This window comes from Xenopus laevis, chromosome 8S (genome assembly GCF_017654675.1).
Source record: "Xenopus laevis strain J_2021 chromosome 8S, Xenopus_laevis_v10.1, whole genome shotgun sequence".
Taxonomy (NCBI): Eukaryota; Metazoa; Chordata; class Amphibia; order Anura; family Pipidae; genus Xenopus; species Xenopus laevis.
Window position 1 is genome coordinate 36,185,346 of NC_054386.1, and position 27,136 is coordinate 36,212,481.

The window sequence follows — 27,136 nt, forward strand, 5'->3', positions numbered from 1 at the left end:
CAATTTTGGGAGCGATGGCCCCACTACCCAAGCTACTATAAATGATGGGTGACAAAACCCCCAAAATTGCCCTTTGTATCATCTAAATATGCTCCCCTATTCCCCGTGTATGGATCTGCTGCACTTACCTCGGATTCCAGAAATTAAATAACTGTCATCTGTACCTGAGCCATTAAATCACCTTCCTTGCAGCTTTCAGCCAATCAGAGCTGAGCTGGGAGTGATGTCACAGAGATAAGGCATGATATCCCAGTAACTGACAGCCTTTCGCATACATATCAAACTTGCACATTCTGAAACAACACTAATAAACTATAAACATAAGCAGCTTTAGAACCAGGGCCCCCATCAGATCTCCTGGGACCCCCCTGTCCCCATTTGCTACCATGCTGGTAGTTGTATACTCCAGTATCTGAAATAACATTTTTTCTATCATATTCTTGCATACCAGCTTAGTTATTACCACATTTGACTTTACATGTCTAGCGGCAGGCTGTGTCAGGGTCGGGCTGTTGGTCCGGGGCCCACCGGGATTACTGTCTCAGGGCCCTGCCCCTGCCGTACCCCCCCCAGTGTTAGCAGCTGTCAGTGAGCTTTTGAGAGACACATAGGTACAGAGGTTTTTCTGCTCACAGTGAAAGCTGCAGGGGTCTGTTCTGAAGCACTCACTGAAGCACTTAATTACTCATGTCCAGAGAGAGTCGCTGACTAAAGGTGGCCATACACTATTAGAGGTCACTAAAAGAGCGAATCTTAACACGATATGCCCACTAGGGATGTCGCGGACTGTTCGCCGGCGAATTTGTTCGCGCAAACATCGGCTGTTCGCGTCCGCCGCAAGTTCGCGAACGTCGCGCGACGTTCGACATTTTGGGTTCGCCTTACCTGGCGCTTTTTTTTGACCTCTCACCCCAGACCAGCAGATACATGGCAGCCAATCAGGAAGCTCTCCCTCCTGGACCACCCCCACACCCCCTGGACCACTCCCCTTCCATATATAAACTGAAGCCCTGCAGCGTTTTTTCATTCTGCCTGTGTGTGCTTGGAAGAGCTAGTGTAGGGAGAGAGATGCTAGTGATTTCACTGATTTGAGGGACAGTTGATAGTAAGTTTGCTGGCTAGTAATCTACTTGATACTGCTCTGTATTGGAGGGACAGAAGTCTGCAGGGATTTGAGGGACATTTTAGGGTAGTTTTGCTGGCTAGTAATCTACCTTCTACTGCAGTGCTCTGTATGTAGCTGCCTGCTGTGGGCACTGATCTCTTCTGATCTCATCTGCTGACTGCTGTAATAACCCAATAGTCCTTGTAAGGACTGCTTTTATTTTCTTTTTTGTTGTTTTACTTTGCTACTTTAACAGCCAAGTGCTATTAGTCTAGCAGTGTTGGGGAGTGGGACTGGTGTGCTACTGTGCTGCTCCTAGTAGTTCAGCAGCACCAACCCGAGAATATTTTTTTTTTTTAATATACATATAATTTTTTTTTTATTTTACTTATCTTACTGTTCTTTAAGGTGTCCAGTGCTGTTTGCTGTTCTTCATAGTAGTGCACCAATAGTAGTGCACTTGCAGGCATTATTTGCCCAGTGGCCATCTAGCTGTGTGAGCTTGTTCACATTCTGTCTAAATATCAATAATAATACCGTCTCCAGAAACACCACCTGAGTGACGTTTTTCAAGCAGCAATAATATATTCCGTATCCACCACTGCTGTAGTGTATACGTTGACCTTGTAGGCATTATTTGCCCAGTGTGTTCTTCATTTTCAAACCACTGCCACTTAGCTGTGTGAGCTTGTTCACATTCTGTCTAAATATCAATAATAATACCGTCTCCAGAAACACCACCTGAGTGACGTTTTTCAAGCAGCAATAATATATTCCGTATCCACCACTGCTGTAGTGTATACGTTGACCTTGTAGGCATTATTTGCCCAGTGTGTTCTTCATTTTCAAACCACTGCCATCTAGCTCAGTGAGCTTGTTCACATTCTGTCTAAATATCAATAATAATACCGTCTCCAGAAACACCACCTGAGTTGTTGTTGTTTTTGTTTTAAAAATAATGCCAGGCAAAGGCAGGCCGCCACGCAGAGGCACTAGGGGCCGTGCTGCTATGCTATCCTGTGGCCCTAGGAAATTGCCCAGTTTTAAAAAGGCAATGACCCTGAACTCCCAAAATGCTGAAGAGGTAGTTGACTGGCTTACACAGCACACCCCATCCTCTACCGTTTCTAACTTTACCACAACATCCTCATCCTCCACTGCTATGGGCACCCCACGTAACACTTCCTCCACCACCGGCGCCCCTTCTTCACTGGAGTCAGAGGAGTTATTTTCACATGAGTTTCTTGAACTGAGTGATGCGCAACCATTATTGGCAGAAGAAGATGAAGGAGATGAGGACGTTACACCAGATTTAATTCTGGCAGAGAACACAACAGAGATGGACATAATGAGTGATGACGAGGAGGTCCCCGCTGCTGCTTCCTTCTGTGAGCTGTTAGAAGAAATTGATGCATCTGAGGAGAATGATGATGAGGAGATTGATGTTTTGTGGGTGCCCAGTAGAAGAGAGCAAGAGGAGGATAGTTCAGATGGAGAGACGGAGAGTCAGAGAGGCAGGAGGAGAATAAGACTTAGAAGAAGCAGGGAGGACAGCTCGCAGGGAACAGTAGGGCAACAACATGTATCGGCACCTGTGGTCAGCCGGCCAACGCACCCGCCATTGCCGCCAACGCCGCCGACTTCTACTTTTACCCCCAGATTGCCAGCCTCAAAAAGGTCAGCAGTGTGGGATTTTTTTAATGTGTGTGCCTCTGACAAAAGCGTTGTAATTTGCAATGAGTGCAGTCAGAAACTGAGTCTTGGGAAGCCCAACAGCCACATAGGTACAACTTCTATGCGAAGGCACATGAACGGCAAGCACAAAGCACTTTGGGAGCAACACCTCAAAGGCAACAGGCAAACTAAAAGCCACCCTCCTTCTGGTCCAGCATCTTACTGCTCTACCTCTGCTGTCCTTGACCCGTCTGAACCACCCTCCACTCCGCCTTCCACCTTGACCACCAGTTCCCATTCCCAGTCATCTGCCCCCAGCCAAGTTTCTGTGAGGGCCATGTTTGAGCGTAAGAAGCCAATGTCTGCGAGTCACCCCCTTGCCCGGCGTCTGACAGCTGGCTTGTCTGCACTCTTAGCCCGCCAGCTTTTACCATACTAGCTGGAGGACTCTGAGGCCTTCCGCAAATTTGTAGCAATTGGGACACCGCAGTGGAAGGTACCCAGCCGCAATTTTTTTCAAAAAAGGGAATACCACACCTGTACCACCATGTGCAGAGCCAAGTCACCGCATCTCTGTCACTTAGTGTTGGGCCAAAGGTCCATATGACTACTGACGCATGGTCCTCCAAGCATGGTCAGGGCAGGTATGTCACCTACACTGCCCACTGGGTGAACTTGGTCATGGCTGGGAAGCAGGAAATGTGTGGCTCAACAACGACAGTGGAGTTGGTGTCACCGCCACGGATTGCACGCGGTTCTGCCACCACCTCTACTCCTCCTTCGCTCTCTACCTCGTCTTCTTCCTCTTCTTCGTCCTCTGCTGCTGGGTCCTCCTCCTCCTCCACAGCTGTGCACCCCCAGCTCCCCCTAGGCTATTCGACGTGCCAGGTACGCCGTTGTCATGCTGTCTTGGGGATGACGTGCCTGGAAAGCAAAAACCATACCGGATCTGTACTCCTGTCATCTCTGCAGTCACAGGCCGATCGGTGGCTGACCCCACACCAACTGAAGATCGGAAAAGTGGTGTGTGACAATGGAAGCAATCTGTTGGCAGCACTGAGACTGGGCAATTTAACACATGTGCCCTGCATGGCACATGTTCTGAATTTAATAGTACAACGTTTTGTCTCAAAGTACCCAGGATTCCAGGACGTTCTCAGGCAGTCCAGGAAGGTGTCGGCCCATTTCAGACGTTCCTATACAGCCATGGCACGCCTTGCTGACATTCAGCAGCGGTACAACATGCCAGTCAGGCGTTTGATTTGCGACAGCCAGACTCGCTGGAATTCAACGCTCCTCATGTTGGAACGTCTGCTGCAACAACAAAGAGCCGTCAACGAATACCTGTTTGAACTGGGTGGTAGGACTGGATCTGCAGAGCTGGGGATTTTTTTCCCCCGTTACTGGGTGCTTATGCGCGATGCCTGCAGGCTCATGCGCCCTTTTGAAGAGGTTACAAATATGGTCAGTCGCACCGAAGGCACCATCAGCGACCTAATACCCTTTGCTTTCTTCCTGGAGCGTGCCGTGCGACGAGTGACAGATGAGGCTGTAGACCAGCGTGACGAGGAGCAGGAAGCGCACGATTTCTGGTCGGAATCACCAGAACGAACCCAGGCACCTGCTGCAACGCAGGGAGAGGTGTCAGAAGTGGAGTCAGAGGAGGAAGGTGGCTTTGTGGAGGAGGAGGACCAACAGGAGCAGGCTTCCCAGGGGGCTGGTGGTGACCTTTTGGGGACCCCTGGTCTTGTACGTGGCTGGGGGGAGGAGACCGTGGATGATGCAGTCCTTGATAACGAGGAAGCGGAGATGGATACCTCTGCATCCAACCTTGTGAGAATGGGGTCTTTCATGCTGTCATGCCTGTTGAAGGACCCCCGTATCAAGAGGCTTAAGGAGAAGGACCTGTACTGGGTCGCGACTCTACTAGACCCTCGGTACAAGCATAAAGTGGCAGAAATGTTACCAACATACCACAAGTCTGAAAGGATGCTGCATTTACAAACCAGCCTGCAAAACATGTTGTACAATGCTTTTAAGGGTGATGTCACTTCAGGAACTCATCAACATTCCAGGGGCAGAGGTGCCAGTAATCCTGCCACGAGCGCACCTGCAAGGACAAAGCACTTTGGCCACTCTGTAACGTCAGACATGCAAATGTTTTTCAGCCCAAGGCAGCGGCAGAACCCTTCGGGATCCACCCTCAAAGAACGCCTCGACCGGCAGGTAGCGGACTACCTGGCATTAACTGCAGATATCGACACTCTGAGGAGCGATGAACCCCTGGACTACTGGGTGCGCAGGCTTGATCTGTGGCCAGAGCTGTCACAATTTGCCATGAACCTCTTGTCTTGCCCCGCCTCAAGTGTCCTCTCAGAAAGGACCTTCAGTGCAGCAGGAGGGATTGTAACTGAGAAGAGAACTCGCCTAGGTCACAAAAGTGTGGATTACCTGACCTTTATTAAAATGAATGAGGGGTGGATCTCGGAGGGTTACTGCACGCCGGAAGACTTGTTCTGAGTTTCTGATTCTGACTCCCCATGCAGCTGTCCTTCTCTGCACGCCTCATGACTCCACATACAGCTGTCCTTTAGCGTCCTCCTCCCTCCACCACCGTTACAAACTAGGGTGCAAACCCTACTGGTTTAATTTGAATCCAGGTAAATCCTGAGTTTTTCTGGCCTCTGTGCTTCAGTGGCTGCGACCAAAAAAAACAGAATATTTTCAGCATTTATATGGCATATTTTTTCTGGCCTCTGTGCTTCAGTGGCTGCGACCAAAAAAAACAGAATATTTTCAGCATTTATATGGCATATTTTTTCTGGCCTCTGTGCTTCAGTGGCTGCGACCAAAAAAAACAGAATATTTTCAGCATTTATATGGCATATTTTTCCTGGCCTCTGTGCTTCAGTGGCTGCGACCAAAAAATTGAATATTTTCAGCATTTATATGGCATATTTTTTCTGGCCTCTGTGCTTCAGTGGCTGCGACTAAAAAAACCAGAATATTTTCAGCATTTATATGGCATATTTTTCCTGGCCTCTGTGCTTCAGTGGCTGCGACCAAAAAAATTGAATATTTTCAGCATTTATATGGCATATTTTTTCTGGCCTCTGTGCTTCAGTGGCTGCGACTAAAAAAAACAGAATATTTTCAGCATTTATATGGCATATTTTTCCTGGCCTCTGTGCTTCAGTGGCTGCGACCAAAAAAATTGAATATTTTCAGCATTTATGTGGCATATTTTTTCTGGCCTCTGTGCTTCAGTGGCTGCGACAAAAATAAATGAATATTTTCAGCATTTATATGGCATATTTTTTCTGGCCTCTGTGCTTCAGTGGCTGTGACAAAAAATGAATATTTTCAGCATTTATATGGCATATTTTTTCTGGCCTCTGTGCTTCAGTGGCTGCGACTAAAAAAACAGAATATTTTCAGCATTTATATGGCATATTTTTCCTGGCCTCTGTGCTTCAGTGGCTGCGACCAAAAAAACAGAATATTTTCAGCATTTATATGGCATATTTTTCCTGGCCTCTGTGCTTCAGTGGCTGCGACCAAAAAAATTTATATTGTTAGCATTTATATGGCATATTTTTCCTGGCCTCTGTGCTGCAGTGGCTGCGACAAAAAAAAAATTAATATTGTTTGCATTTATATGGCATATTTTTTCTGGCCTCTGTGCTGCAGTGGCTGCCACAAAAAAATTTTTATATTTTCAGCATTTATATGGCATATTGTTTCTGGACTTCTGGTTCAGTGGCTGCGACAAAAAAAACATAATTTTTCAGGAAAGTACACATGCCTAATTTTTCAGGGTTCTGCAACAGTGGCAAAATCGCATCTTTTATGGTCAGGTGATCAATAAAGTAGACCAAAACTGGGCCCACACTGCAGAATCAGTGTTTTTTGGTTCGCTTCACTGTACATTGAATTACCTCTGCCTGACCGTGCACGTGCGCACAAGCACGGTGACTGCTAAACACACCACTACAGAAATATTGCCACCAACAGGACGAACATCCTGGAGGTGACAAGCAACTAGTAATTAAAAACTATTATTTGCTCACTTGACGGTATCATTCATTAAAGCTCTTTGCGTCTTTTTGCGTTGCAGTAAGCACCGCGTTTCGTCTTTGCATGTGAACAGGCTGTAACTTTTACACGACTTGATTGGCATGTAGACGCCGGACGTTTTAAAGCATTTTATTACACAGGTTTAGAAATGTAGTGTGATTTCTGCCCTTTACAGCACAAAACGCAGCGCTGTGTCAACAATGGATTTTTTAGAAACATTTTTGCCCTTGATCCCCCTCTGGCATGGCACTGTCCAGGTCGTTGCACCCTTTAAACAACTTTAAAATCATTTTTCTGGCCAGAAATGTCTTTTCTAGCTTTTAAAATTCGCCTTCCCATTGAAGTCTATGGGGTTTGCGACGTTCGCGAACCGTTTGCATTTTTGACGCAAGTTTGCGAATATGTTCGCGAACTTTTTTTCCGACGTTCGCTACATCCCTAATGCCCACTAACAGCTGCGCGATATCAGGTTAGTCCGAACATTCAGCCCTGGGGCCGAACGATCAGATTACAATGCTGTGAATGGGCGCCGACGGGTCACAGGACCGCATCAACTAGCTGATGCGATCCTGGATCACAGAAAAAAACAAACTTGCTCGATCTGTATCTGCCCGATTTTTGGCCTGATATCGATTGGGGACCTGTTGGGAGTCCCCACACACGGGCAGATAAGATGCAGAATCGGTCTAAAGGACCCATATCAGCATCTTTAATCTGGCCGTGTTTGGCCACCTTAACTCAGAGTTGGAGAGCTGAAAAGCAGGAAGTTGGGTTCTGTTCTATTCTGTTCAACATCAAATCACTACAGCCTTTATACATTACATTTTTGGCTAACTATATTGAAAACATTTTTTTTATTTTGCACAGTCTATCTATTTACCCAGTGTTTTAATTTTACACTAAACTGTTCCTTTAATATATATGCTCACAATATTACCCCCAAAACTGTCTGAAGGAAAATAAACAGACATTTGAACTGCAGATGCTTAAAAAAAAAAAAAGCTTAGGTGCTTTAGGTCATCCACGTGAAGCTGACTTCTGGTTCAGCACACAAAGGAATTCAAGCGGCCATCACCTTTTCACATTCTGTTATGAAGCACTTTGGAAGTCAGATTAAAACTCAAGATTTACTGCTGACTTATATAGCAGTTTGGGGGGAATTAAGTGTTAAGCTAACTTGGTGTTACTGGTCCTTTAAAAAAAGGTTTAGGGGCAATGATCCTCTCCTTAAATAGAAGTCCCTCTCATGACCGTTATCCCATGTTCTATTACTTGACTGGACGCTCCACATTTTCCGTCAGCTCAGCTCACACCAAGGCAACAGTTTCTATACAATTTATTGTTCCTAAATTGTCCATTACATTATTCTCCATTAAGGGAGACTTTCAGTGCATGGCAGAAAAGCAAAGCCGTTTATGGTTAATGAATAGAATATTATTATGGCTTTGTCAGTATGTCTTGTCTTTCATTTTTATCTTGCCATTGTTGCACCGTAATTGTGTGAGAGTAATGGTAAAAAAAAAAAGCCAGCACCAACAACAATCTTGTAGCTGCATTTGGATGTCTAAATATTGAATAGAGTCTAGCTGACATTCATTCACTGGGATTCCACCTCATCCCACAGAAATTCAGAGGCAGTGATCCCTTCAATCCCTACAAACATCCAGCAACACAATGAACTGCCCCAAAACCTGAGGTAGAGGTTACAACCTGTACTAAACCTACAATACAAGTTGGCAACCCTGGGAATTTAGTTGCAGGTCCTGTCAAAAGACCACAGCCCGCCACTAGTACCCATTACTACTTTTCCATGTTTGAATTTGCCGCTCACGAATAGGTAAGCCGCAGTGGATCACATGACCGTGACGTCAGGGTCCTTTCCAAGGATAGGAACTAGCCGCTACCGTGATCGGCATCAATTGCTGCGTGCGTGTGAGGTAACATTGGTGTGGAGGAACGATTACTAAAAAAAGCTTGTCTTGTCTGCTGCTGGCTCATGGTGCGGGGCCCTATTGGGAGCAATCGGCCTAAGGCCGTCACTGAGGGCTCATACGCGGCACTATACAGTCATATAGGGGGTAACACACTTCCCATACTGCACCGCGCCGCCCCGGTAGAAGCACTGGGAGACGGAAGAGAAAACACATCACTTGGCGCCTACAGGTAGCAGAATATTTTGGCTTAAACCCCATGGACTTTTCTGGTGTTGTCACGAGCTTTAGGCGGCGGCACGGGAGTTTGTTAGCTGTAAAACAATTGGCTGCAGATACAGAAATCATTTTAGGAGAGCTGAGCAGGGAGATGTGAGTGAACAGGCACTGCTGCCTCAGTTAATCGCATACTGGAGAGTGATTTCTTCTGAGCATGTCCTAAAATGGTTTCCGTAAGTGAATCACGCGCGCTCTGTTGGGAAGGGGATGGAAGGCAGATTCTTCCACTCTTGGAATTTGTTTTATAGAAAATTGGTTTCTGGTTGCTGCAGATTACCCCTCCCAGCAGTATAAGGGGAAGGGTTTTATCAATGTACTGCCTACTACCACTCCCCGGCCCCAACTCAATTTCTTACACTCATTTGCCTAGAGTTTGTCACACAGTCACTATTAACTCTTTCCTTGCTTTCTGTGAATCTGTCACGGCTATGACTTCTCAGGGTATTTATATATGAATTTGACACTGTGTCACCCAGCTGTGAGTTTTAGGGATAAACAGAAAATGCAGGGTTAAAGGTCTTCGTACAAGTTGATCCAGAGACGGGTCCAATTGCATCTTGGAGAAGTTTAAGGTGGAGTTTTTCTAATTTCTCTGGATCAACTATAAATTTGTCAGTTTTCACTTAGACCCAAGATTGTCTTTTTTCTTCCAACATAAACTACTGCTCCCACTGCTGTGGTTTGGTTTTCCTGAAAATCCTGTGAAAGCACGTGGTAAAGTGGGTTGTGTCAAAGGCAAGATCAAAAAATTGCAACAGTGCACCCACCGGTAGTCGCCCTCTTCCTAGCCCCTAACCAAAAACATCTGCAGCCTATGGTTACAGGTATGGTGGGATCGTTATTTGGGAATCCAACAACTAGAAACTCTGTGTCCCATAGAATCAATTTTAGGCAATTGATTCTATTTTTCTTTTCCCTGAATAAAACCGTGCCTTGCACTTGATGGAAACTAAGCTTCATGCATTCATAGTGGTGGAAAAACAATCCTATTGGGTTTATTTGCTGTTCAAATGTTTTCAGTAGGTTAAGTAATGGTGTTCCAGAGTATAAAAACACACCATAATAGCAAGAGCCGAGGCTGCAAGCATTCTGGATAATGCCTCCCATACCTGTCCTCTAAGTTACATATCACCTTCATTAGCTCCTTGCTGATGGAAAACACAGTCTAGTGTGTAGTTGTAAACAGGGACGCCATCAGAAATCACAGGGCATATACAAAAAAAAATTCTGGGTCCCCCTGGTCCCAGCCCTAAATCCTAACCTACACCACAATGAAAAGGCCACAAAGACAACCGCACTAAAACAGAAAAAAACACTCCCACAAAAAAAGCCATTGGTGGCCAGGCCCCCACAATGTATCAGAAGCCATTGGTGACCAGGGCCCCCCTATAAGTTAAAAAAATGTGTAAGTTAAAAAAAAATGTAGTGGCCATGTCCAAGGGCCCCCCATAAGTTTAAAAATAAAACTAGCACTGTTCGTCTTGGCAGGGCATGATGGGAATTGGTTTTCATTTTTTATTATTTGTGATTTTTGAGTTGTTTAGCTTTTTATTCAGCAGCTCTCCCATTTGTAATTTCAGCCATCTGGTTGCCAGGATGCAAATTATCCTAGCAACCATGCACTTAGGGTTGCCACCTGTCTGGATTTGACCCGGACAGCCCATTTGGAAGGGCTGTCTGGATTTCCAAATTAGGAAAGCGGGACAGGACGTTGAAATGAATGACATGGTGATCAACCAATCGCTGATTGCCACGTCATTAGTCCCACCCCCAATGTCGCCAACTGCCCCCCCTCTCAATATTACTTGTCAGCCCCTGACTTCATCCACCCCACCCCCTTCACTTTTTCCCCATCTGTAAAATAAGACACTGGAATATGAATAGGAGAGGCCTGATCAGAAAGATGAGTAATACAAAAGTAGCAATAACAAAACATTTGTAGCCTTATAGAGCGTTTGTTTTTTAGATGGGGTCACTTACCCCCCCCCCCATTTGTAAGCTGTAAAGACTCAGAAGAAGGCAAATATTTGAAATATATAAAAAAGAAAAAAATGAAAACCAATTGAAAAGCTGTTTAGAATAGTCCGTTTTATAACATGCTAAAAGTTAACTTCAAAGTGAACCACCCCTTAATGGTCCTGTCCCACAATGACCCTGTACCTGGACTGACAGATGGGCATTGTTATGTCTTCCATATCACTTTCTGTCCTTTATGATGTGCGTCGTACAGGACACGTCACTTGCATCCCATGTATCCTGTCAAATCCCCTTATCCAGATCCCAAGCATTCCATTGAATAGAAGCCATTCCTGTATTATTCTCCTTTATTAATCGTGCATCTCCTTCTAAGTTGAGTCATTTTACATTAACATTACTCTGCAGATCTGGTTTCATTAAGGGAATCTGACTAATGGAATTGGGTTCATTGTGTGGTTCTTTTCAGATCGGAGCACCATGTCACAGCAGAGGAGGAGAGGTCGGCCCAGTTTGCTGCGGGACGTGTCCCACCTGCAGGTAACAGGAGAGGCAGAGACGTACTTATGTACTAGAGCCAATAATCTCTCTAATCTGTATGCGAATGGGGTGCACTCTGGCCTGCAGGCCAGTTAAATTTGGAGTGTAACCATACACTCTATACGCGGGCAGCTGCCAATATCAGTCCTTTAGACCAATTCGGCATCTTATCTGCCCGTGTGCGGCTGCGACCGACAGGTCTTCCCGATCAAAATCTGGCCAAGAATAAACCAGATGTCGATCGGGCAGGTTTGATTTTTTTTCCTGCTATTGAGGACCGAATCGGCTAGTTGATGTGGCCCATTTCCTTAATATAATGCGATTGTTTGGCCCTAGGGCCAAACATTTCGGATTAACCTGATATCGTCCTGCTGTCAGTGGGCATAGCATGACCTCGCCAAATGAACGGATCTTCTAGTGTATGGCCATTTTAAGATTAGTGCTTATTCTGAACTGAATATTAATGTCACCTTCTTTTGCAGTAAGGGCCTCCTGAGCCAATAAATAACCACAACGGGGAGCCCAGTACTAAATATCTGGAAACTTTATAGACTGACTCACAAATTGCACTTTACGGAGCATGGACATTTTAAATGAACAGTTCAGTGTAAAAATCAAAACTGGCTATGTAGGCTGTGCAAAATAAAAAAAGATGTTTCTAATCTAGTTAGGCAAAAATGTAATGTATAAAGGCTGGAGTGATTGAATGTCTAATATAACAGAACAGAACACTACTTCCTGCTTTTCAGTTCTCTAACTCTGAATTAGTCAGCGACTTGAAGGGGGGCCACATGGTACGTAACTGTTCAGTGAGTTTGCAATTGATCCTCCGCATTCAGCTCAGATTCAAAAGCAACAGATATGACCCATGTGGCCCCCCCTCAAGTCACTGATTGGTTACTGCCTGGTAATCAACCAATGAAAACCAAGAGAGCTGAAAAGCAGGAAGTTCTGGACATTGTCACTTTATACATTGCATTTTGGCTAATTAACTATATTAGAAACATTTTTTATTTTACAAAGTTTTTATTTGTATACTGAACAATTCCTTTAATATTTCTAAACTTCTATCCAGATTTGCAGGCAGCCATCCTTCAAAACTGACACAAAAATAGTGATTTTGTTCCTATAGCTGTATTTTTACCATTGCACCACAAGTCTTAAGTTGGGCATACACTGTGGAAGATTCCCTCGTTTGGCGAGGTTGCCAAACGAACAAATCTTTCCCCCGGCAGGCCCACGTTTGGTGGGAGATATCGAATTACAATGAAGGGGATACGAAACATACACTGTGGAAGATTCCCTGTTTGGCGAGGTTGCCAAATGAACAAATCTTTCCCCCGGCAGGCCCACGTTTGGTGGGAGATATCGAATTACAATGAAGGGGATACGAAAATTCAGAGCAAGGACTGCATCAATGAGCCTATCTGGTTCTTGTCCAACATAAAAATCAAGCCTACTCGATCGAGACCTTGCAGATTTTTGCCCAGATATCAATTGGGGAGGACTGTCAGAGGGCTCTATGGGGGCAGATAAGCTATGGAATTGGTCTAAAGTACCTGAATCAACAGCTTAAACCTGTGTATGGCTACTTTTAGGGAGTAAGAATTTGCCAGTGTACTGAGGGGTGCACTTTCCCTGAGGTATCAGGGCTGGTGAATCCACACATACCAACATCCAAATTACCCTAGCAACCATGCAAATTTGTAGCCTTATAGAACATTTGTTTTTTTATATGGAATCAGTGACCCCCATTTGAAAGCTGGAAAGGGTCCAAAGTCAAATAATACAAAAACCATAATAAAGAAAAAAAGACCAATTGAAAAGTTGCTTAGAATTAGCCTTTCTATAGCATACTAAATGTTAACTTAAAGTTGAACCACTTTAAGCAAATATGCTTCCATTGTGTATTATATTTCATAACTATTTTGCCAATGCCACACTGCCGTTCCACTTGGATATTTGTACGTGTTTTTTTTGTGGAGGAAATGTACAGTATGTCTGCGCCACTCTTTGGAATACACATACATTTATTGATGGATAAAGTTTCCTATGCAGATTTACTTCATGCAAATGTGTTTTAGTGGGAAAAAAAAACGAAAGCAGCTGGGAGCAACAGTGTCCGCATTCCATGCTTAAAGGAGATGAAAGAAGTAGCTAGATATGTTGTACATTATGTTTTGGGCTTCTGTACCAGCCCAAGGCAACCACAGTCCTTTAGTAGGGAAGATCTTTGTCTCCAAAGATACCCCAGTAGCTCCCCATCTTCTTTTCTGCTGATTCGCTGCACATGTTCTGTGCTGCTGTCACTTACTGAGCTTAGGGACCCACTGTAATTAATACAGATAACTACTACATGGCAGCACAGAAACCAATGCAATTAGCATTTAATAATCCACTCTGTAGCATCAGTGTATATTACAGACCAACCTCATTTTCTGTTTGATAATTTGCGACTCCCTAAGATTAGCTTCTCAACAGCTGCTCGGAGCCCACTGAGCATGTGAGTGTCTTTCCAAGATGGTGACCCCCTGTGACAAGTTTGAAGTCCTGGATCATTGCTGCTATTGAGAAGCTGAAACTTTAGGCTGGTGCAGTAAGTTCAGTATATAAAATGTAATTTTTTAGCCACATTCATTTTTAGGGTTTAGTTCTCCTTTAAGCAGTGTGGAAAGATGGCTTAGGGGTTTAGTATCTATTGACACTGTAGACTGGTTTGTGTGTTCAAATCCATGTTTTCTCACATTGGTGTGCACAGAGCTGCCTTGGGCGAGACTCCTCCTTGGCTGTTTATAACACACCACACAGTAACTCTGCTCTGCAGTATAATGTGCAGGAGACCCTGAGGGTTGTGGCCTTCCTGCCCTGGAGAGCAGCACACCGTATTTGCCTGTAGAAGATAATCAGGGGGTCTAATTTAGAATCATTTATGTAAAATGATTAAAACAACAAAATTATTCTGATCATTTCTATATACAGAGGAGATGTTGTACAGAGATTGCTCATTGTTATTAGTGCCCACTGTTGGAGAGGTCCTAGAGAAGTGTATCTAGCCAGCCACGTACTGTCAGATTGGGGTGATCATTCAGAGAACATAAGAGTACTGGTCCTGTCACAGAGGTCCCATACCAGAGTAGAGGCATGGCACACGCAGGGAGCATAGGGCAGACAGAGTATGTCACAAGCTGGTTGAGTATGGCACACCCAAGGCGTATAGGATGAGCAGAGTATGGCACACACAGGGGAGCATGGGGTAGACAGAGTATGGGACACATGTAGCATAAAGCAGGCAGAGTATGGCACACACAGGGAGCACAGGGAAACCCATCAGGGCCACTCTAAGATGTACTACATACAGTGCTGGTGCCTCATTAACATTTTGAATAAAATGTGAATAATGTGGGCAGTTTCAGTCTTGGTCTCCAGTGTGAACAGTACAGGGCTTTAGGATGTGAACAATAGAGGTGTCACAGGTGTGAACAATACAGAGGATTACAGTCTGAATTTGAGGCCAGTTAATCTTTGTAGTGATACCTTTTAAATCTTACACATGGTAAGTAGGAGACTTTCATGTGGAGGGCCACACGGGGGGGGGGGGCGTGGGCCACCAGTTGGACAGCCCTGTCATTTGCGATTATTCTTTACTATTTCCTTACAGAGTTCTTTTATTTCCTATATTGAATTAACTCAATCCAGGGAGAAGACGTGGATATGGAGGAAGATTCTATAATGCCGACTCAGTCCTTATCACAGGTTCAAAGAAACCTTCAGAATCATTCAAAGGAACAAGTGGACCTGAAGGTATTTGTGGACGGGTAATGATCTGATGCAAAAACCATTAAAGCTTGATTTACAGTCGTACTTAGAGAATAAAATGTTTAGTGCAATGTGAGGAGCGGCAGTAACTATGGTAACCCACAGATGGAGTAGGTGCACTTTGCAGTCCATAGTTACAATATATAGCAATTGCTCACAGCACACACCTGAACTTCACGACCAACACTCTGTTTACTGGATGCCTTCTCCAGCAATATTTGATCAAAGGTAAAACTCTGTGATACTACAGTTATGGGATTTGTTGTCCGGAAACCCGTTATCCAGAAAGCTCAGAAGCAAACCCAGCCTATTGGGTTTATTTAATGTTTAGATGATTTTCTAGTTAACTTAAGGTATGAAGATCCAAGTTATGGGAAGATCTATTATCTGGAAAACCCCAGGTCCTGAGCATTCTGGATAACAGGTCGAAACCCTGTAAAGTATGAGATTAATTGTGACCATTTCTTAATTTAATTTGAAATGTAATCACAGCTGCCTGGCCTTGCTTTTCAGTGGGAAATTCAAAAAGATTGGCCAAGTTGGCTTTACTCTGCCAGTACATAGTGGTGACATTTATAGTGCATAAAGCTGTTCAGGGTGTCTTTCGTCAGATCGTCTCGCGTCGACAACGCAGGAGACAGGTTGGATGTAGTTGCAGCTGTCCAAATATAGTGGGACTGAATGAAAAGTCACTGGTAAAAACTACATACCATCCGACACGACTGTCAGATGTGAATGCAGAAAGCTGTGTCTTCATCCAACAGTCTTATCGTGTGTAGTTTTTACCTGTGACTTTTCGTTTAGTCCCATTATATTTGGGCGCCTGCAGCTACATCCGACTTGTCTCCTGCGTTTAGTCGCCACAAGATGATCCTACTAAAGACGCCTGTGGAGTTCAGCCCTAAGGCTTCTGGCACACTGCCATCTGGTGGACAAAACACTCTTGTCCGCCTGTCCTAGGTGCCAAAGTACTCACAATAGCAGTGGATTGAATTCAGCCTTGTAATGACTTTTTATCCCCCCCCCAGGTGGGTGAAGTGGTACAGTACCTGTTGATAAAAGATCAGAAAAAGCTCCCTATAAAGCGGGCAGGTGAGTTGATCTGCAGTCTTGATCATCGTGTTGAGGTTATTTTCATACTGATGATTCTTTGTGCTTTAAGGTATTTCTGTTGGGAAGGAATAAGCTGGATCTATACCCACTCGTATAATGTAAAGGCAACTATCCTATCAAAATTATTTTCCCTAATGGTGGTGCAGCCTAACAAAACCCACAAACAGCAGTATTACTTCAAGAACCACCACCCTCTCTTGAGCGTTATTTCCTTTGCTATGAACCAGAGCTCCCACTGCAGGCAGCCTTGTTGGGGCACACACATGTATTATGAGTGCTCTCGCCTGCTCATTAAGCACATGCATGTGACATAGGATTGCGGTATGTGCGGTTCTGATCTACATCACACACATTCAAACAATGAGCAACTTGTTCCTTATAAGTAGGGATGCACCAAATCTAGGATTTGGTTCGGGATATTACTAAGGATTCGGCCAAATCCATCTGCCCAGCCAACCCGAGTCCTAATTTACATATGCAAATTCGGAATTTGGTTCGTTATTCTGCCGAATCTTTCACTAAGGATTCAGGTGTTCGGTTCAATCCAAAATAGTGGATTCGTTGCATCCCTACTTATAAGCATGTCCCAACATGGCCGCCGGCACTGGGCATTCTTTTCCACAAGAGTGAATATCTGTTACATTTATACCCAACAATTTATAATCTGCAAATCATAGTTTTTTTTTATTCAATTTAAGACTAGGCCAATGGCACTATTAAATCCAACATAAAGTTACCTGCAGACTGTATGTTTAGCTTGAAGTTTCCTAACCGGTTTAGAGCTAACAATTACATTTGGGGTGGGTGTATATTTTTCTGGTATTTGTGGACTGTAAAAACTACACACGATAAGACTGTCAGATGTGAATGCAGAAAGCTGTGTCTTCATCCAACAGTCGTGTCGGATGGAATGTAGTTTTTACCAGTGACTTTTCATTCAGTCCCACTATATTTGTACAGCTGACCTAGGCAACCTGGCCGGCCAGCCCGCTATCCACTGTTGACCATAAAAGAGGGGAGGGGAGAGCTTGAGAGGGCAGTGAACACGGACTAGGGATAGGCAGAAGAAGCTTAATAGGTAACTGTGAAGCACCTCGTTATAGTTGCACCCTAGGCAGGTGCCTCCTCTTCCTACCCCTAGTTCAGGCCCTGTTTGTGGAGAGATATAAATACAAACTTTTACAGTGCTTAAAATGTATAAAGTAGTAATGTTGATATTCAGTGCTGCGGTGTTAAGCATGGCTGCTTTGTAGCAACGGGGTCCTAGGATTCTTGTTCAGCCAAAGTACAGGTAAACTGCCTGCTGATAAACTTGCCCCTAGTATTGTGTAAATGTGATGAGGGCCTCGGACTGTAAACTTCACTGGGACAGGAGCTGATGGGAATAACGTGAAAAATGCTGAACAATATGCAAGTGCTATATAAAGGATTATACTAAGTTGGCATGTTAGTCTTGTAGTTATCAAAGTTAATTTGTAAAACCCTCCTGTTAAGATATTGTGAGAAACGTTGTGAAGGAATACAAGGACGTTTACCCCGAAATCATTCACCGTGCGCAAATCGCTCTGCAACAGGTGAGTTAAGCAGCTTTGTGAACTGGAGAAATAGACTAACGGTCAGTCTGGAGGGGTTGGTTTAAAGGAACAGTTCAGTGTAAAAACTGGGTAAATAGATACGCTGTGCAAAATAAAAAATGTTTCTAATATAGTTAGTTAGCCAAAAATGTATAAAGTCTGGAGTGACTGAATGTGTAACATAATAGCCAGAACGCTACTTCCTGCTTTTCAGCTCTCTAACTGAGTTAGTCAGTGATTTTAAGGGGGGGCACATGGGACAAAACTGTTAAGTGAGTTTGCAATTCATCCTTAGCATTCAGCTCAGATTCAAAAGCAAACAGTTATGACCCATGTGCCCCCCCCCCCTTAAAATCACTGACTAACTCAGAGTTAGAGAGCTGAAAAGCAGGAAGTAGCGTTCTGTTATGTTAGACATCCAGTCACTCCAGTCTTTATACATTTTTGGCTAAGTAACTGTAGTAGAAACAAATTTTATTTTGTACTGTCTATCTATTTACCTAGTTTCATTTTTATACTGAACAATTCCTTTAAGTGTGCATGCTATTTTATATTCCACCCAAAGGCTTAATAACACAGAACTGAGCAATGTTTAGACTTGTTTTAAAGGTCAACTGAAAGCAGTTTGGTTATCTGCCCTACAGCCTTGTTGGTGCACCAAGTAAAGCAGAATCTGAATTTAGCTCTTTACTCACCTTGTATATGGCAGACAGGCTGTGTTTTTCATTTAGGTCACCAGGTTTGATCTTGATTAGTGCTGGGTTGCCAATAGCAGGAAAAGTATGCCCTTTTCCCACAGTTATCAGCTGGCATTGAGCAAGCATTCTTAAGTATCCAACAATAGTGTCATGCTTGTATTGAAATTGCAATTCACCCCCATATTGGGTTTTATTTGCATAAACTGTATGTATTATAAACACTGGGCAAATTTTATCCTGGGCAGTAACCTATGGCAACCAATTGGATGTTTGCTTTCACTGGTTAACCTGCAGCTGGCAGAAAAAATAAATAAATTATCGCTGATTGGTTTCTATGGGTTACTGCCCAAGAGCAAATTTGCCCAGTGTTTATAAATGAGCACCACTGTGCCAAAATGCAGATACAAACTCACATAGATTCTATAGAGATGGGCACATAGATCAGTAATTCAGCCAAACTGAAATGTCATTTTCCTTTTGGGGTCTGGATGTCTATACTTCAAACACCAGTAATCCCAAAATCAGGAGCTGTTAAAAGAAATAAAATCTTCTCACACAAGAAGCCCAAAACTTTGTATAATCTTTGGCACTAATAAACACAGAAATTCACCATTTCGGAGTGCTGTAGCGTGAATTCTTCTACTGTAATTTTTCTTCCAACCCCATAGGTGTTTGGATTTCAACTGGAGGAAATTGACACAAAGAACCATATATACATTCTTACCAACAAGCTGCAGCGGGTACAAGGAGATGGCATGAGCGTGTAAGGGATGCATGTTATTGTTGTATGTGCTTTTTGCTAGAAATATTTAAATCTGATTGCCATTGTTTCCCATAGGATAATTTGGGAAAATTTAGGGGGAAAGGATCACTGACATTTCACGGCTTGTTTGAATGAGTGAACATTAAAGGGGAAGTATAGTCTAAAATAGAATAAGGCTAGAAATGCTGTATTTTGTATACTAAACATAAACATGAACTTACTGCACCACAAGCCTAATCAAACAAATGATTTCTGCTTTCAAAGTTGGCCACAAGGGGTCACCATCTTGTAACTTTATTAAACATCTTTGCAAGACCAAGACTGTGCACATGCTCAGTGTGGTCTGGGCTGCTTAGGAATCATCATAAATTAGCAAAACAGCACAAGTCAAAAAAAATCTGACAGAAGCTAATACAGTGCAGTCTGCAATCGGCAGACTGCACTGGGTCCTGTGTTGTCATGTAAATTAATGTGGATTTTATAGTTTATATATTGTTTAATACAAACTTTTTTCCAACTCTGCAGAACCAGTGGCTGCAGCAAAATAATCCTCCAGTTTATCTGTTTTAATCTGGCTCCATGATCTTTGTCACTGCTGCTGGAGTTGGAAACCGTAAAGGGAAAAATTAAATCCAATACAAATCTCTACACAGTGGCCGATTGCTCTACAGGGAAACAAACAAAGCTGCTTGAGTTCTGCACGGCTGAGAAGTAAGGCGGGTGCTCCCCCTGCTGTTGATAAATGATTGTTTCCCTGCAGAGCAGTTAGGGAATTGACAATTCCTATCCACAGCAGTAAATGAAGGGAGAATTTCACTGCATACAGTCAGGTTTCTTATAAAAACGGTACCCATTTTTTAATTTAAGTATATTGGAGATAGGTTTCTTTTTCATTATATGCCCTTTAAGAAATGTACTTATCTATTGTAGGGATGAGAACACATCCAAGCTGGGTCTGCTTATGGTTATTCTGAGCCTCATCTTTATGAAGGGCAATACGGCTAAAGAGTGTAAGTGCATGGTCTACTGTGGGATTCCTTTTATAGAAAACTGTTTCATTTTAATTGTGGGGAAGTGGTGCAAGTTTGCCTCTTATTATTCCGGGGAAATACTAGTCATGTAAAACTGCTGTTTGCTTCAGAAACACTACTATTGTTTATATAAATTAGCTGCTGTGTAGCAATGGGGACAGCCATTCAAAAGAGAAAAGGGTCAGGTTACACAGCAGATAAGCTCTGTAGAACATAATGGTGATCTGTTATCCACTATTTAACCTGTTTCATAGATCTTTTTTTTTTTTCTTCAATTTCTGCCATTGCTACACAGCAGCTTGTTTATATGAACTATAGTAGTGTTCTGAAGCAAACACAACAGATTTACCAGTGCAGGGCAACAATACATTGTATTTTCATTACTTTAAAACACTTTCATTTTTTGGTGTAACTGTTCCTTTAACCATCCAAGGTGCTGCTGTATTGTGTTTAGAGAATATATTAAACCATAGCTCCCTTAAACCATAGCTCCCTCTATTGGATTGGGAAGGTGAATCTGATCCACCTTAGGCCTATCGTCACTGGCTATTTTGACTACTGTTATGCTCAGCTGAGAGAAATTACAGGTGTAACATTCACCATGTCCTTCTATGGTGACAGTCTGCTTTGGGCTTTTTGACTACCTCCACCTGAGCACAGTGCTGTGCAAAATCCCTTAGTATTATAACCAGTAAATAGACTTGCTGAGACCCATTATCCCTCTCTAGAACAACCCTTGATTACATACAGACTTATGTCACACAAAACAGTGGTCACACAACTGGCATGGAGTATGGCATTTGTGTATAATTGTCAGTTGGAAATTGAGCAACTCCTTTTGGAGGATGCTCTGTTCTGCTTAGGAAAAACATTTGAAATCTTTCTGAAATATTTCCTAAGCAGAAGAACTTCAGTGAAGCCTCTTTCTTTCTCCTGACAACTTCCTTGACTACTTGGTGGTCAGACTGGTGGGAAAATGAACAGCAGGTGGCGCTGTTGTAACAATTCATATTAACAGTACATGTAATCTTTAATTTCTTGGAATAAAAAAATAATGAATATACATTGCAAAAGTTCTTAGAATTGCACCCTCATCAATATTACATTCACTTATTTTTAAGGCTTACTTATCCTTTAAATAGGCAAGCTGTGTCTAGCAGTATCCAAAATGCACCTGTACCAATCACACACCACTCACTAATTGTGCTCCTTGTTCTTTTATTGCAGCCGCTATTTGGGAAACACTAAGACGCCTGCGTATTGAACCAGGGTAAGTTTGTGTAAAAAGTACCCACTTTCACGCTGTCATTTTACATATGTTTCAGTCACCTGAATTCTTTCTTTTTTTTTTATACAAGAGAGAAGCACTCTGAGTTTGGGGATGTGAAGAAGCTTTTAACAGACGAGTTTGTTAAACAGAAGTACGTAACATGTAAAGCATCTATTATATAAGCTGCATGTGAGGCTGTCAATAAATTTCTCTAGTTGGTGTTTGGAAAAAGGGGAGAACACTATTGTACTCCTGCATTGTTATTTTATGGCATGGCACACCATACGGTTATACATATACAGGTATGGGTTCCTTTACCTGGAAACCCATTATCCAGAAAGCTCAGAATTACAGAAAGGCCGTCTCCCATAGACTCCATTATAATCAAATAAACCAAATTTTTAAATGATTTCCTTATTCTCTGTAATAATAAAACAGTAGCTTGTACTTGATCACAACTAAAATATAATTAATCCTTATTGGAAGGAAAACCAGCCTATTGGGTTCATTTAATGTTTACATGATTTTCTAGTAGACTAAAGCTGGCCATAGACGCAAAGATTTCATTGTACGAATCTCCGTTTCGTACGATTTTCGAGCTATGTGTGGTGTCCCGACATTTTTCGTGACATGTTGATCGGTCATTCATCAGATCGGACAGGTTAGAAAATTTACCGATATCTCTGCGTCTATTGCCAATCTGACGATATCAGTGGGAGACTGTCACCAGCTTTTGTTGGATTTCACCAGCTTTCTTACAATTGCGGTCAGGGGCAGAACATCATCTTTATTTGATCCGAATGGTCAGTGGCAGGTCGGGAGATGGCATATCTGCACGTCTATGGCCAGCTTTAAGGTATCTAGATCCAAATCACGGAACGATTCCTAATCCGGAAAACCCCAGGTCCTGAGCATTCTGAATAACAGGTCCTATACCTGTAGTAACAGCCCTTGGTAATTTAAAGTTGTCTTCAATATCAAAATGAATGAAAAAAAAAAAAAAAAAATGCCCTCGATCCAGATAGATCCATCGATATGCATGATATCCAGCATATTCATATTGAATACTGAAATTGATGCAGTATGTTCCCTTTAACTGCATTCTTTAATATTGATAACTAAGGGGGTGGCAGCCTGAACCCCAATTAAGAGTAATATTTGGGTCAGAATGCTTCATGACCCTACTTCTGACCAAATGTTAAAAGTTTATTATATAAAGCATAACTGTCGTCTCCTTAGATATTTAGAACACCACAAAGTCCCACACACAGATCCTGTAGAGTATGAATTCCGATGGGGCCAGAGAGCTTTTAAAGAAACATCCAAAATGAAAGTGCTGGAATTTGTCTCCAAGGTAAGGCAGTTCCTGTGTCCCCTTTTGATATTTGTAATACAATTTGCAGGTACCTCTTCCCAACCCATGCTGTTTATAGCCAACTGTATGTTCTGTATGTAGCCAACAGCATGTTCTGATACAAGAGCCTGGAACTTGTTCTCAATGCTTCCAATTAGCATGTTATTGCATGATCATAATATGCAGTAGTCATCATGATTCTGTTGAAGTAATGCTCTAGAGCCCAGGCTGAGTTATCAGTGTTTGCTGTAGAGCTTTTAACTAAAGAAGTAGCTAGAAATGTTGTACATTAATTGTTGGTTTCTGTACTGGCCCAAGGCAACCACAGCCCTTTAGCAGGGAAGATCTGTGTCTCCAAAGATGCCTCAGTAGCTCCCCATCTTCTTTTCTGATTCACTGCACATGCTCTGTGCTGCTGTCACTTACTGAGCTTAGGGACCCACTCACAATATACAGTACACATACAATAGAAATGTCACAATATAAGGCCGATTAGTTATAAATACATGGCAGCACAGAAATCAATGGAATTAGCCTTTAATAATCAGCCCTGTAGCATCAGTTTGTTATACACCAACCTCATTTTCTGTTTGATAATTTGCGACAATCCCTAAGCTTAGCTTCTCAACAGCTGCTCAGAGCCCACTAAGCATGTCGCAGACACTTTCCAAGATGGTGAACCCCTGTGACAAGTTTGAAGTTCTGGATCATTGCTGCTATTGAGAAGCTGAAACTTTAGGTTGGTGCAATAAGTTCAGTATATAAAATGGCATTTTTTAGCCACATTCATTTTTAGGGTTTATTTTTCCTTTAAGCAGTGTGGAGAGATGGCTTAGGGGTTTAGTATCTATTGACACTGTAGACTGGTTTTTGGGTTCAAATCCATGTTTTCTCACATTGGTGTGCACAGAGCTGCCTTGGGCGAGACTCCTCCTTGGCTGTTTATAACACACCGCACAGTAACTCTGCTCTGCAGTATAATGTGCAGGAGACCCTGAGGGTCGTGGCCTTCCTGCCCTGGAGAGCAGCACACCGATTTTGCCTGGAGAAGATAATCAGGGGGTCTAATTTAGAATAATTTATGTAAAATTAAAACAAAATTATTCTGATCACTTCTATATACAGAGGAGATGTTGTACAGAGATTGCTCATTGTTATTAGTGCCCACTGTTGGAGAGGTCCTAGAGAAGTGTATCTGGCCAGCCACGTACTGTCAGATTGGGGTGATCATACAGAGAATGTAGAGTACTTAATACATGGCAGCACAGAAACCAGTGCAACTATGATTAGAATTTAATAATCCGCCTTGTAGCTTCATTTTATATTACAGGCCAATCTCATTTTCTGCTTGACAATTTGTGACGACCCCTAAGCTTAGCTTCTCAACAGCTGCTCTGAACCCACTGAGCATATGAGTGTTGGACACTTTTCAAGTTAGTGACCCCCCTGTGACAAGTTTAAAGTCCAGGATCATTGCTGCTATTGAGAAGCTGAAACTTTAGGCTGGTGCAATAAGTTCAGTATATAAAATATGGCATTTATATATTTTAAATATGACACAGTTTTAAGGTTTAATTCTCCTTTAAGATACAGTGGGCAGAACGATATTAACCATTGCATTTCGGTACAGTGGAACAGCTTTATGTTAAAGGGGTTGTTCACCTTCAAACAACTAGTTGTTATCAGATAGATCACCAGAAATAATTTCTATGTGTCACGGTTTTTCTAATATTGAAGTATAAAGTGTCATTTCTCTCCTTCTGAAGCAGCTCTGGGAGGGGGGGGTCGCCGATCCTGTAAACTGTTGTAAATTGATACATTTAGTTGATACATTTCTTATCTTTGTCCCTGCTGAGCAGAATCTCTGGGTTTCATTACAGGCAGCTGTTAGAATTGATACAATTGTTGCTAATACTCCAGAGATGCTGCTGAGAAATGTATCAACTAAATGTTGCAAAATTGTAACAGTTCAGAATCTGCACCTGGATTACTGAGCTGTCAGACTCAAACACCAGAGACAGGAACATTCAATTTTAAACTTAGATTTTGGAAAAAACATAAAAAATAATGGAAAGTAATTGGAAAAAGTCATTATTTCTAGGGAACAATCTAAAAACAACTAAATTGAAAAAAGTGTTTGGAAGGTGAACAACCCCTTTAAGAGTACCAATGTTGCACTGCCCACACTTGGGATAAATCCCGCTCACCATTCTGATTAAATGGGATTATCCAACCAGTTATCGCCCAGCTCCAACACATTATGCCTTTGTTTTCAGATTCAGCAAAAAGACCCCAAATCATGGACAACACAGTACAAAGATGCTCAGGAACAGACACCGGCAGCAACACAGGTTGCTGGACACTGAAGGAACAAGAGTCTGTTCTGTTACAGGAACAAAGAACATCAAGAAGCAGCGTCAATGACCATCTTTTCATGGGATGTTTATTTAAAGTGGCAATACATCTCCAGGATGTTTGGACTATGTTCTGCATTTTGGTACTAGCGGTCCTCCTCAGTCATAACTCACATGAAATTGAACATCTCAAAAAGCCGTCAAACCCATCCATACTTATCTGTTGCTATAGACCAGACAGGCAATGAGCAGCTGTTTCTTCACTACTGTTCACCTACCAGAGCTCGGCTATGGCCGTCGAACAAATGAGTAGTGTAACTCAGCTTAAATGGTTGCTATTGCTTTCTTAAGCACAGACTTATCACAGCTTGCTCAGACTATGGTCTTGTAGGAAAGTTTTTGTTTTATGTTTTAATAAAATACTATTTCTTTGCAATCTGTCCTTTGTGCTGCTGTGATTCCATTGGGCCCAACTATTCATATTCTAGCAACACAACTCCTGCTCTAGTGATGGATCATTTGCACCCTGTACCCTCCTAAAAAGGAGGGGACTAAATGTACCACAGGGACACCATCATCTGACTGTCCTCCAGATACCAGAGTTTATAAAATTATATTTTAAAAAAAAGTCACTAAACATGAATAAAATAACCAGACCCAAGTATTGAATATAGAGACAAATCACTAAGCTAGCCCTGAGTGTGTTACTGGGTCTCTGCATAAATGGATTATAACATCCAGTGGCCAAAAGTTTCTTGTTTACCGGCTAAAAAATAAAATAATGAACCCCACTGGCTACTCCCTCCTTTGTGCATCCTTACTGCAGTCAATTTGGCCTCTCTCATCATCAACCCAATGGCAAGACCCCCTCCAAGTTAAATACATTCTGATTGGCTCAATTGGAAAATGAATTAAAAATATAAAGATAAACCCTTCCATTAAAAATGTTCAGGTACAGTGTCCAAAGCTTCATCTGGCTCACGGGAAACCTCTACATTCTGAAACAGAGGAGAGATTGACAATTATAGTCACTATTTAATTAAACCAGCCCAGTAATTAACAAGTTATGTATTTGCTTTCAATTAAACTGGACAAAAACATAACCAGTCAAAGAAATTGCCCATCAATTGCCTGACTGGAGTGGGCGTGGTCCCAGGCTGCTACAGGATCCTATTAGAACGGCACATGGTCTCTGGGCAAAATATCCATTTGACCAATGGTGGCCATGCAGAGGAGTGGGGCACATGTTACACCTTGTGGTTAATATACCAATCCGATTAGGGAATTCTTGGGGAAATACAATTTTGTGCTACAACAAAGTTTCATCTAGGGCCATTAAAAGCAATTTTGTGGCTCAAGCATAACAATACAAGACTAGTGTCTGTAGAACCCTAATACAGGAGGCCTGCAAGCCAAATTAAGACAAAATAAAGAGTCACCAACGTGGTGCATTCATATGGTGTAGACAGGGCCAGATTTACATATTGGGTGTCCGTAGGCCAGCCGCTGCTCATTAATTGAAGAATTATCAAATATCCTCTCTTTCCCCAGTGCTTAAGAACCAATGTGGTGCAGCTAGGGAG

The 27,136-nt window shown here is 42.7% G+C and overlaps 2 protein-coding genes across 7 annotated transcripts in view; one reads left to right on the forward strand and one right to left on the reverse strand.

Moving 5' to 3' along the window:
* The first annotated feature begins 8,661 nt into the window (after positions 1-8,661).
* On the forward strand, positions 8,662-25,989 carry LOC108699990 (non-structural maintenance of chromosomes element 3 homolog). Of its 4 annotated transcripts, none has more exons than XM_018232791.2 (11): positions 8,662-8,793; positions 11,510-11,580; positions 15,277-15,381; positions 16,425-16,488; positions 18,004-18,083; positions 19,450-19,544; positions 20,475-20,554; positions 21,803-21,845; positions 21,934-21,996; positions 23,085-23,199; positions 25,476-25,989. In XM_018232791.2, exons 2-11 carry the CDS (start codon positions 11,521-11,523, stop codon positions 25,563-25,565), a joined length of 795 nt encoding a protein of 264 aa, XP_018088280.1. In that variant the 5' UTR covers positions 8,662-8,793; positions 11,510-11,520; the 3' UTR covers positions 25,566-25,989. The 4 variants fall into 4 exon arrangements, with proteins under 4 accessions (XP_018088280.1, XP_041430946.1, XP_018088279.1 ...); XM_041575012.1 differs by lacking the exon at positions 8,662-8,793 and adding an exon at positions 8,800-9,019 and having other exon boundaries at positions 15,277-15,395; XM_018232790.2 differs by lacking the exon at positions 8,662-8,793 and adding an exon at positions 8,880-9,019.
* Positions 25,621-27,136, reverse strand: part of pfkfb1.S (6-phosphofructo-2-kinase/fructose-2,6-biphosphatase 1 S homeolog) — a 35,268-nt gene continuing 33,752 nt past the window's right edge. For 2 of the 3 annotated variants that reach the window (XM_041574292.1, XM_041574293.1), the window contains one exon: positions 25,626-26,551. In XM_041574292.1, coding sequence (XP_041430226.1) covers positions 26,492-26,551 — 60 coding nt within the window. In that variant the 3' untranslated portion in view covers positions 25,626-26,491. 3 annotated transcript variants of the gene reach the window in all.

What these genes read in the sequence shown, in the direction of transcription:
- LOC108699990 (XM_041575012.1), top strand. Translation starts at nt 8,853, where the DNA reads ATGGTGCGGGGCCCTATTGGGAGCAATCGGCCTAAGGCCGTCACTGAG. An exon ending in GGGCAATACGGCTAAAGAGT is followed by an intron (nt 20,555 to 21,802) that starts GTAAGTGCATGG and finishes CTTTTATTGCAG; the next exon opens with CCGCTATTTGGGAAACACTA. An exon ending in TGCTGGAATTTGTCTCCAAG is followed by an intron (nt 23,200 to 25,475) that starts GTAAGGCAGTTC and finishes CTTTGTTTTCAG; the next exon opens with ATTCAGCAAAAAGACCCCAA.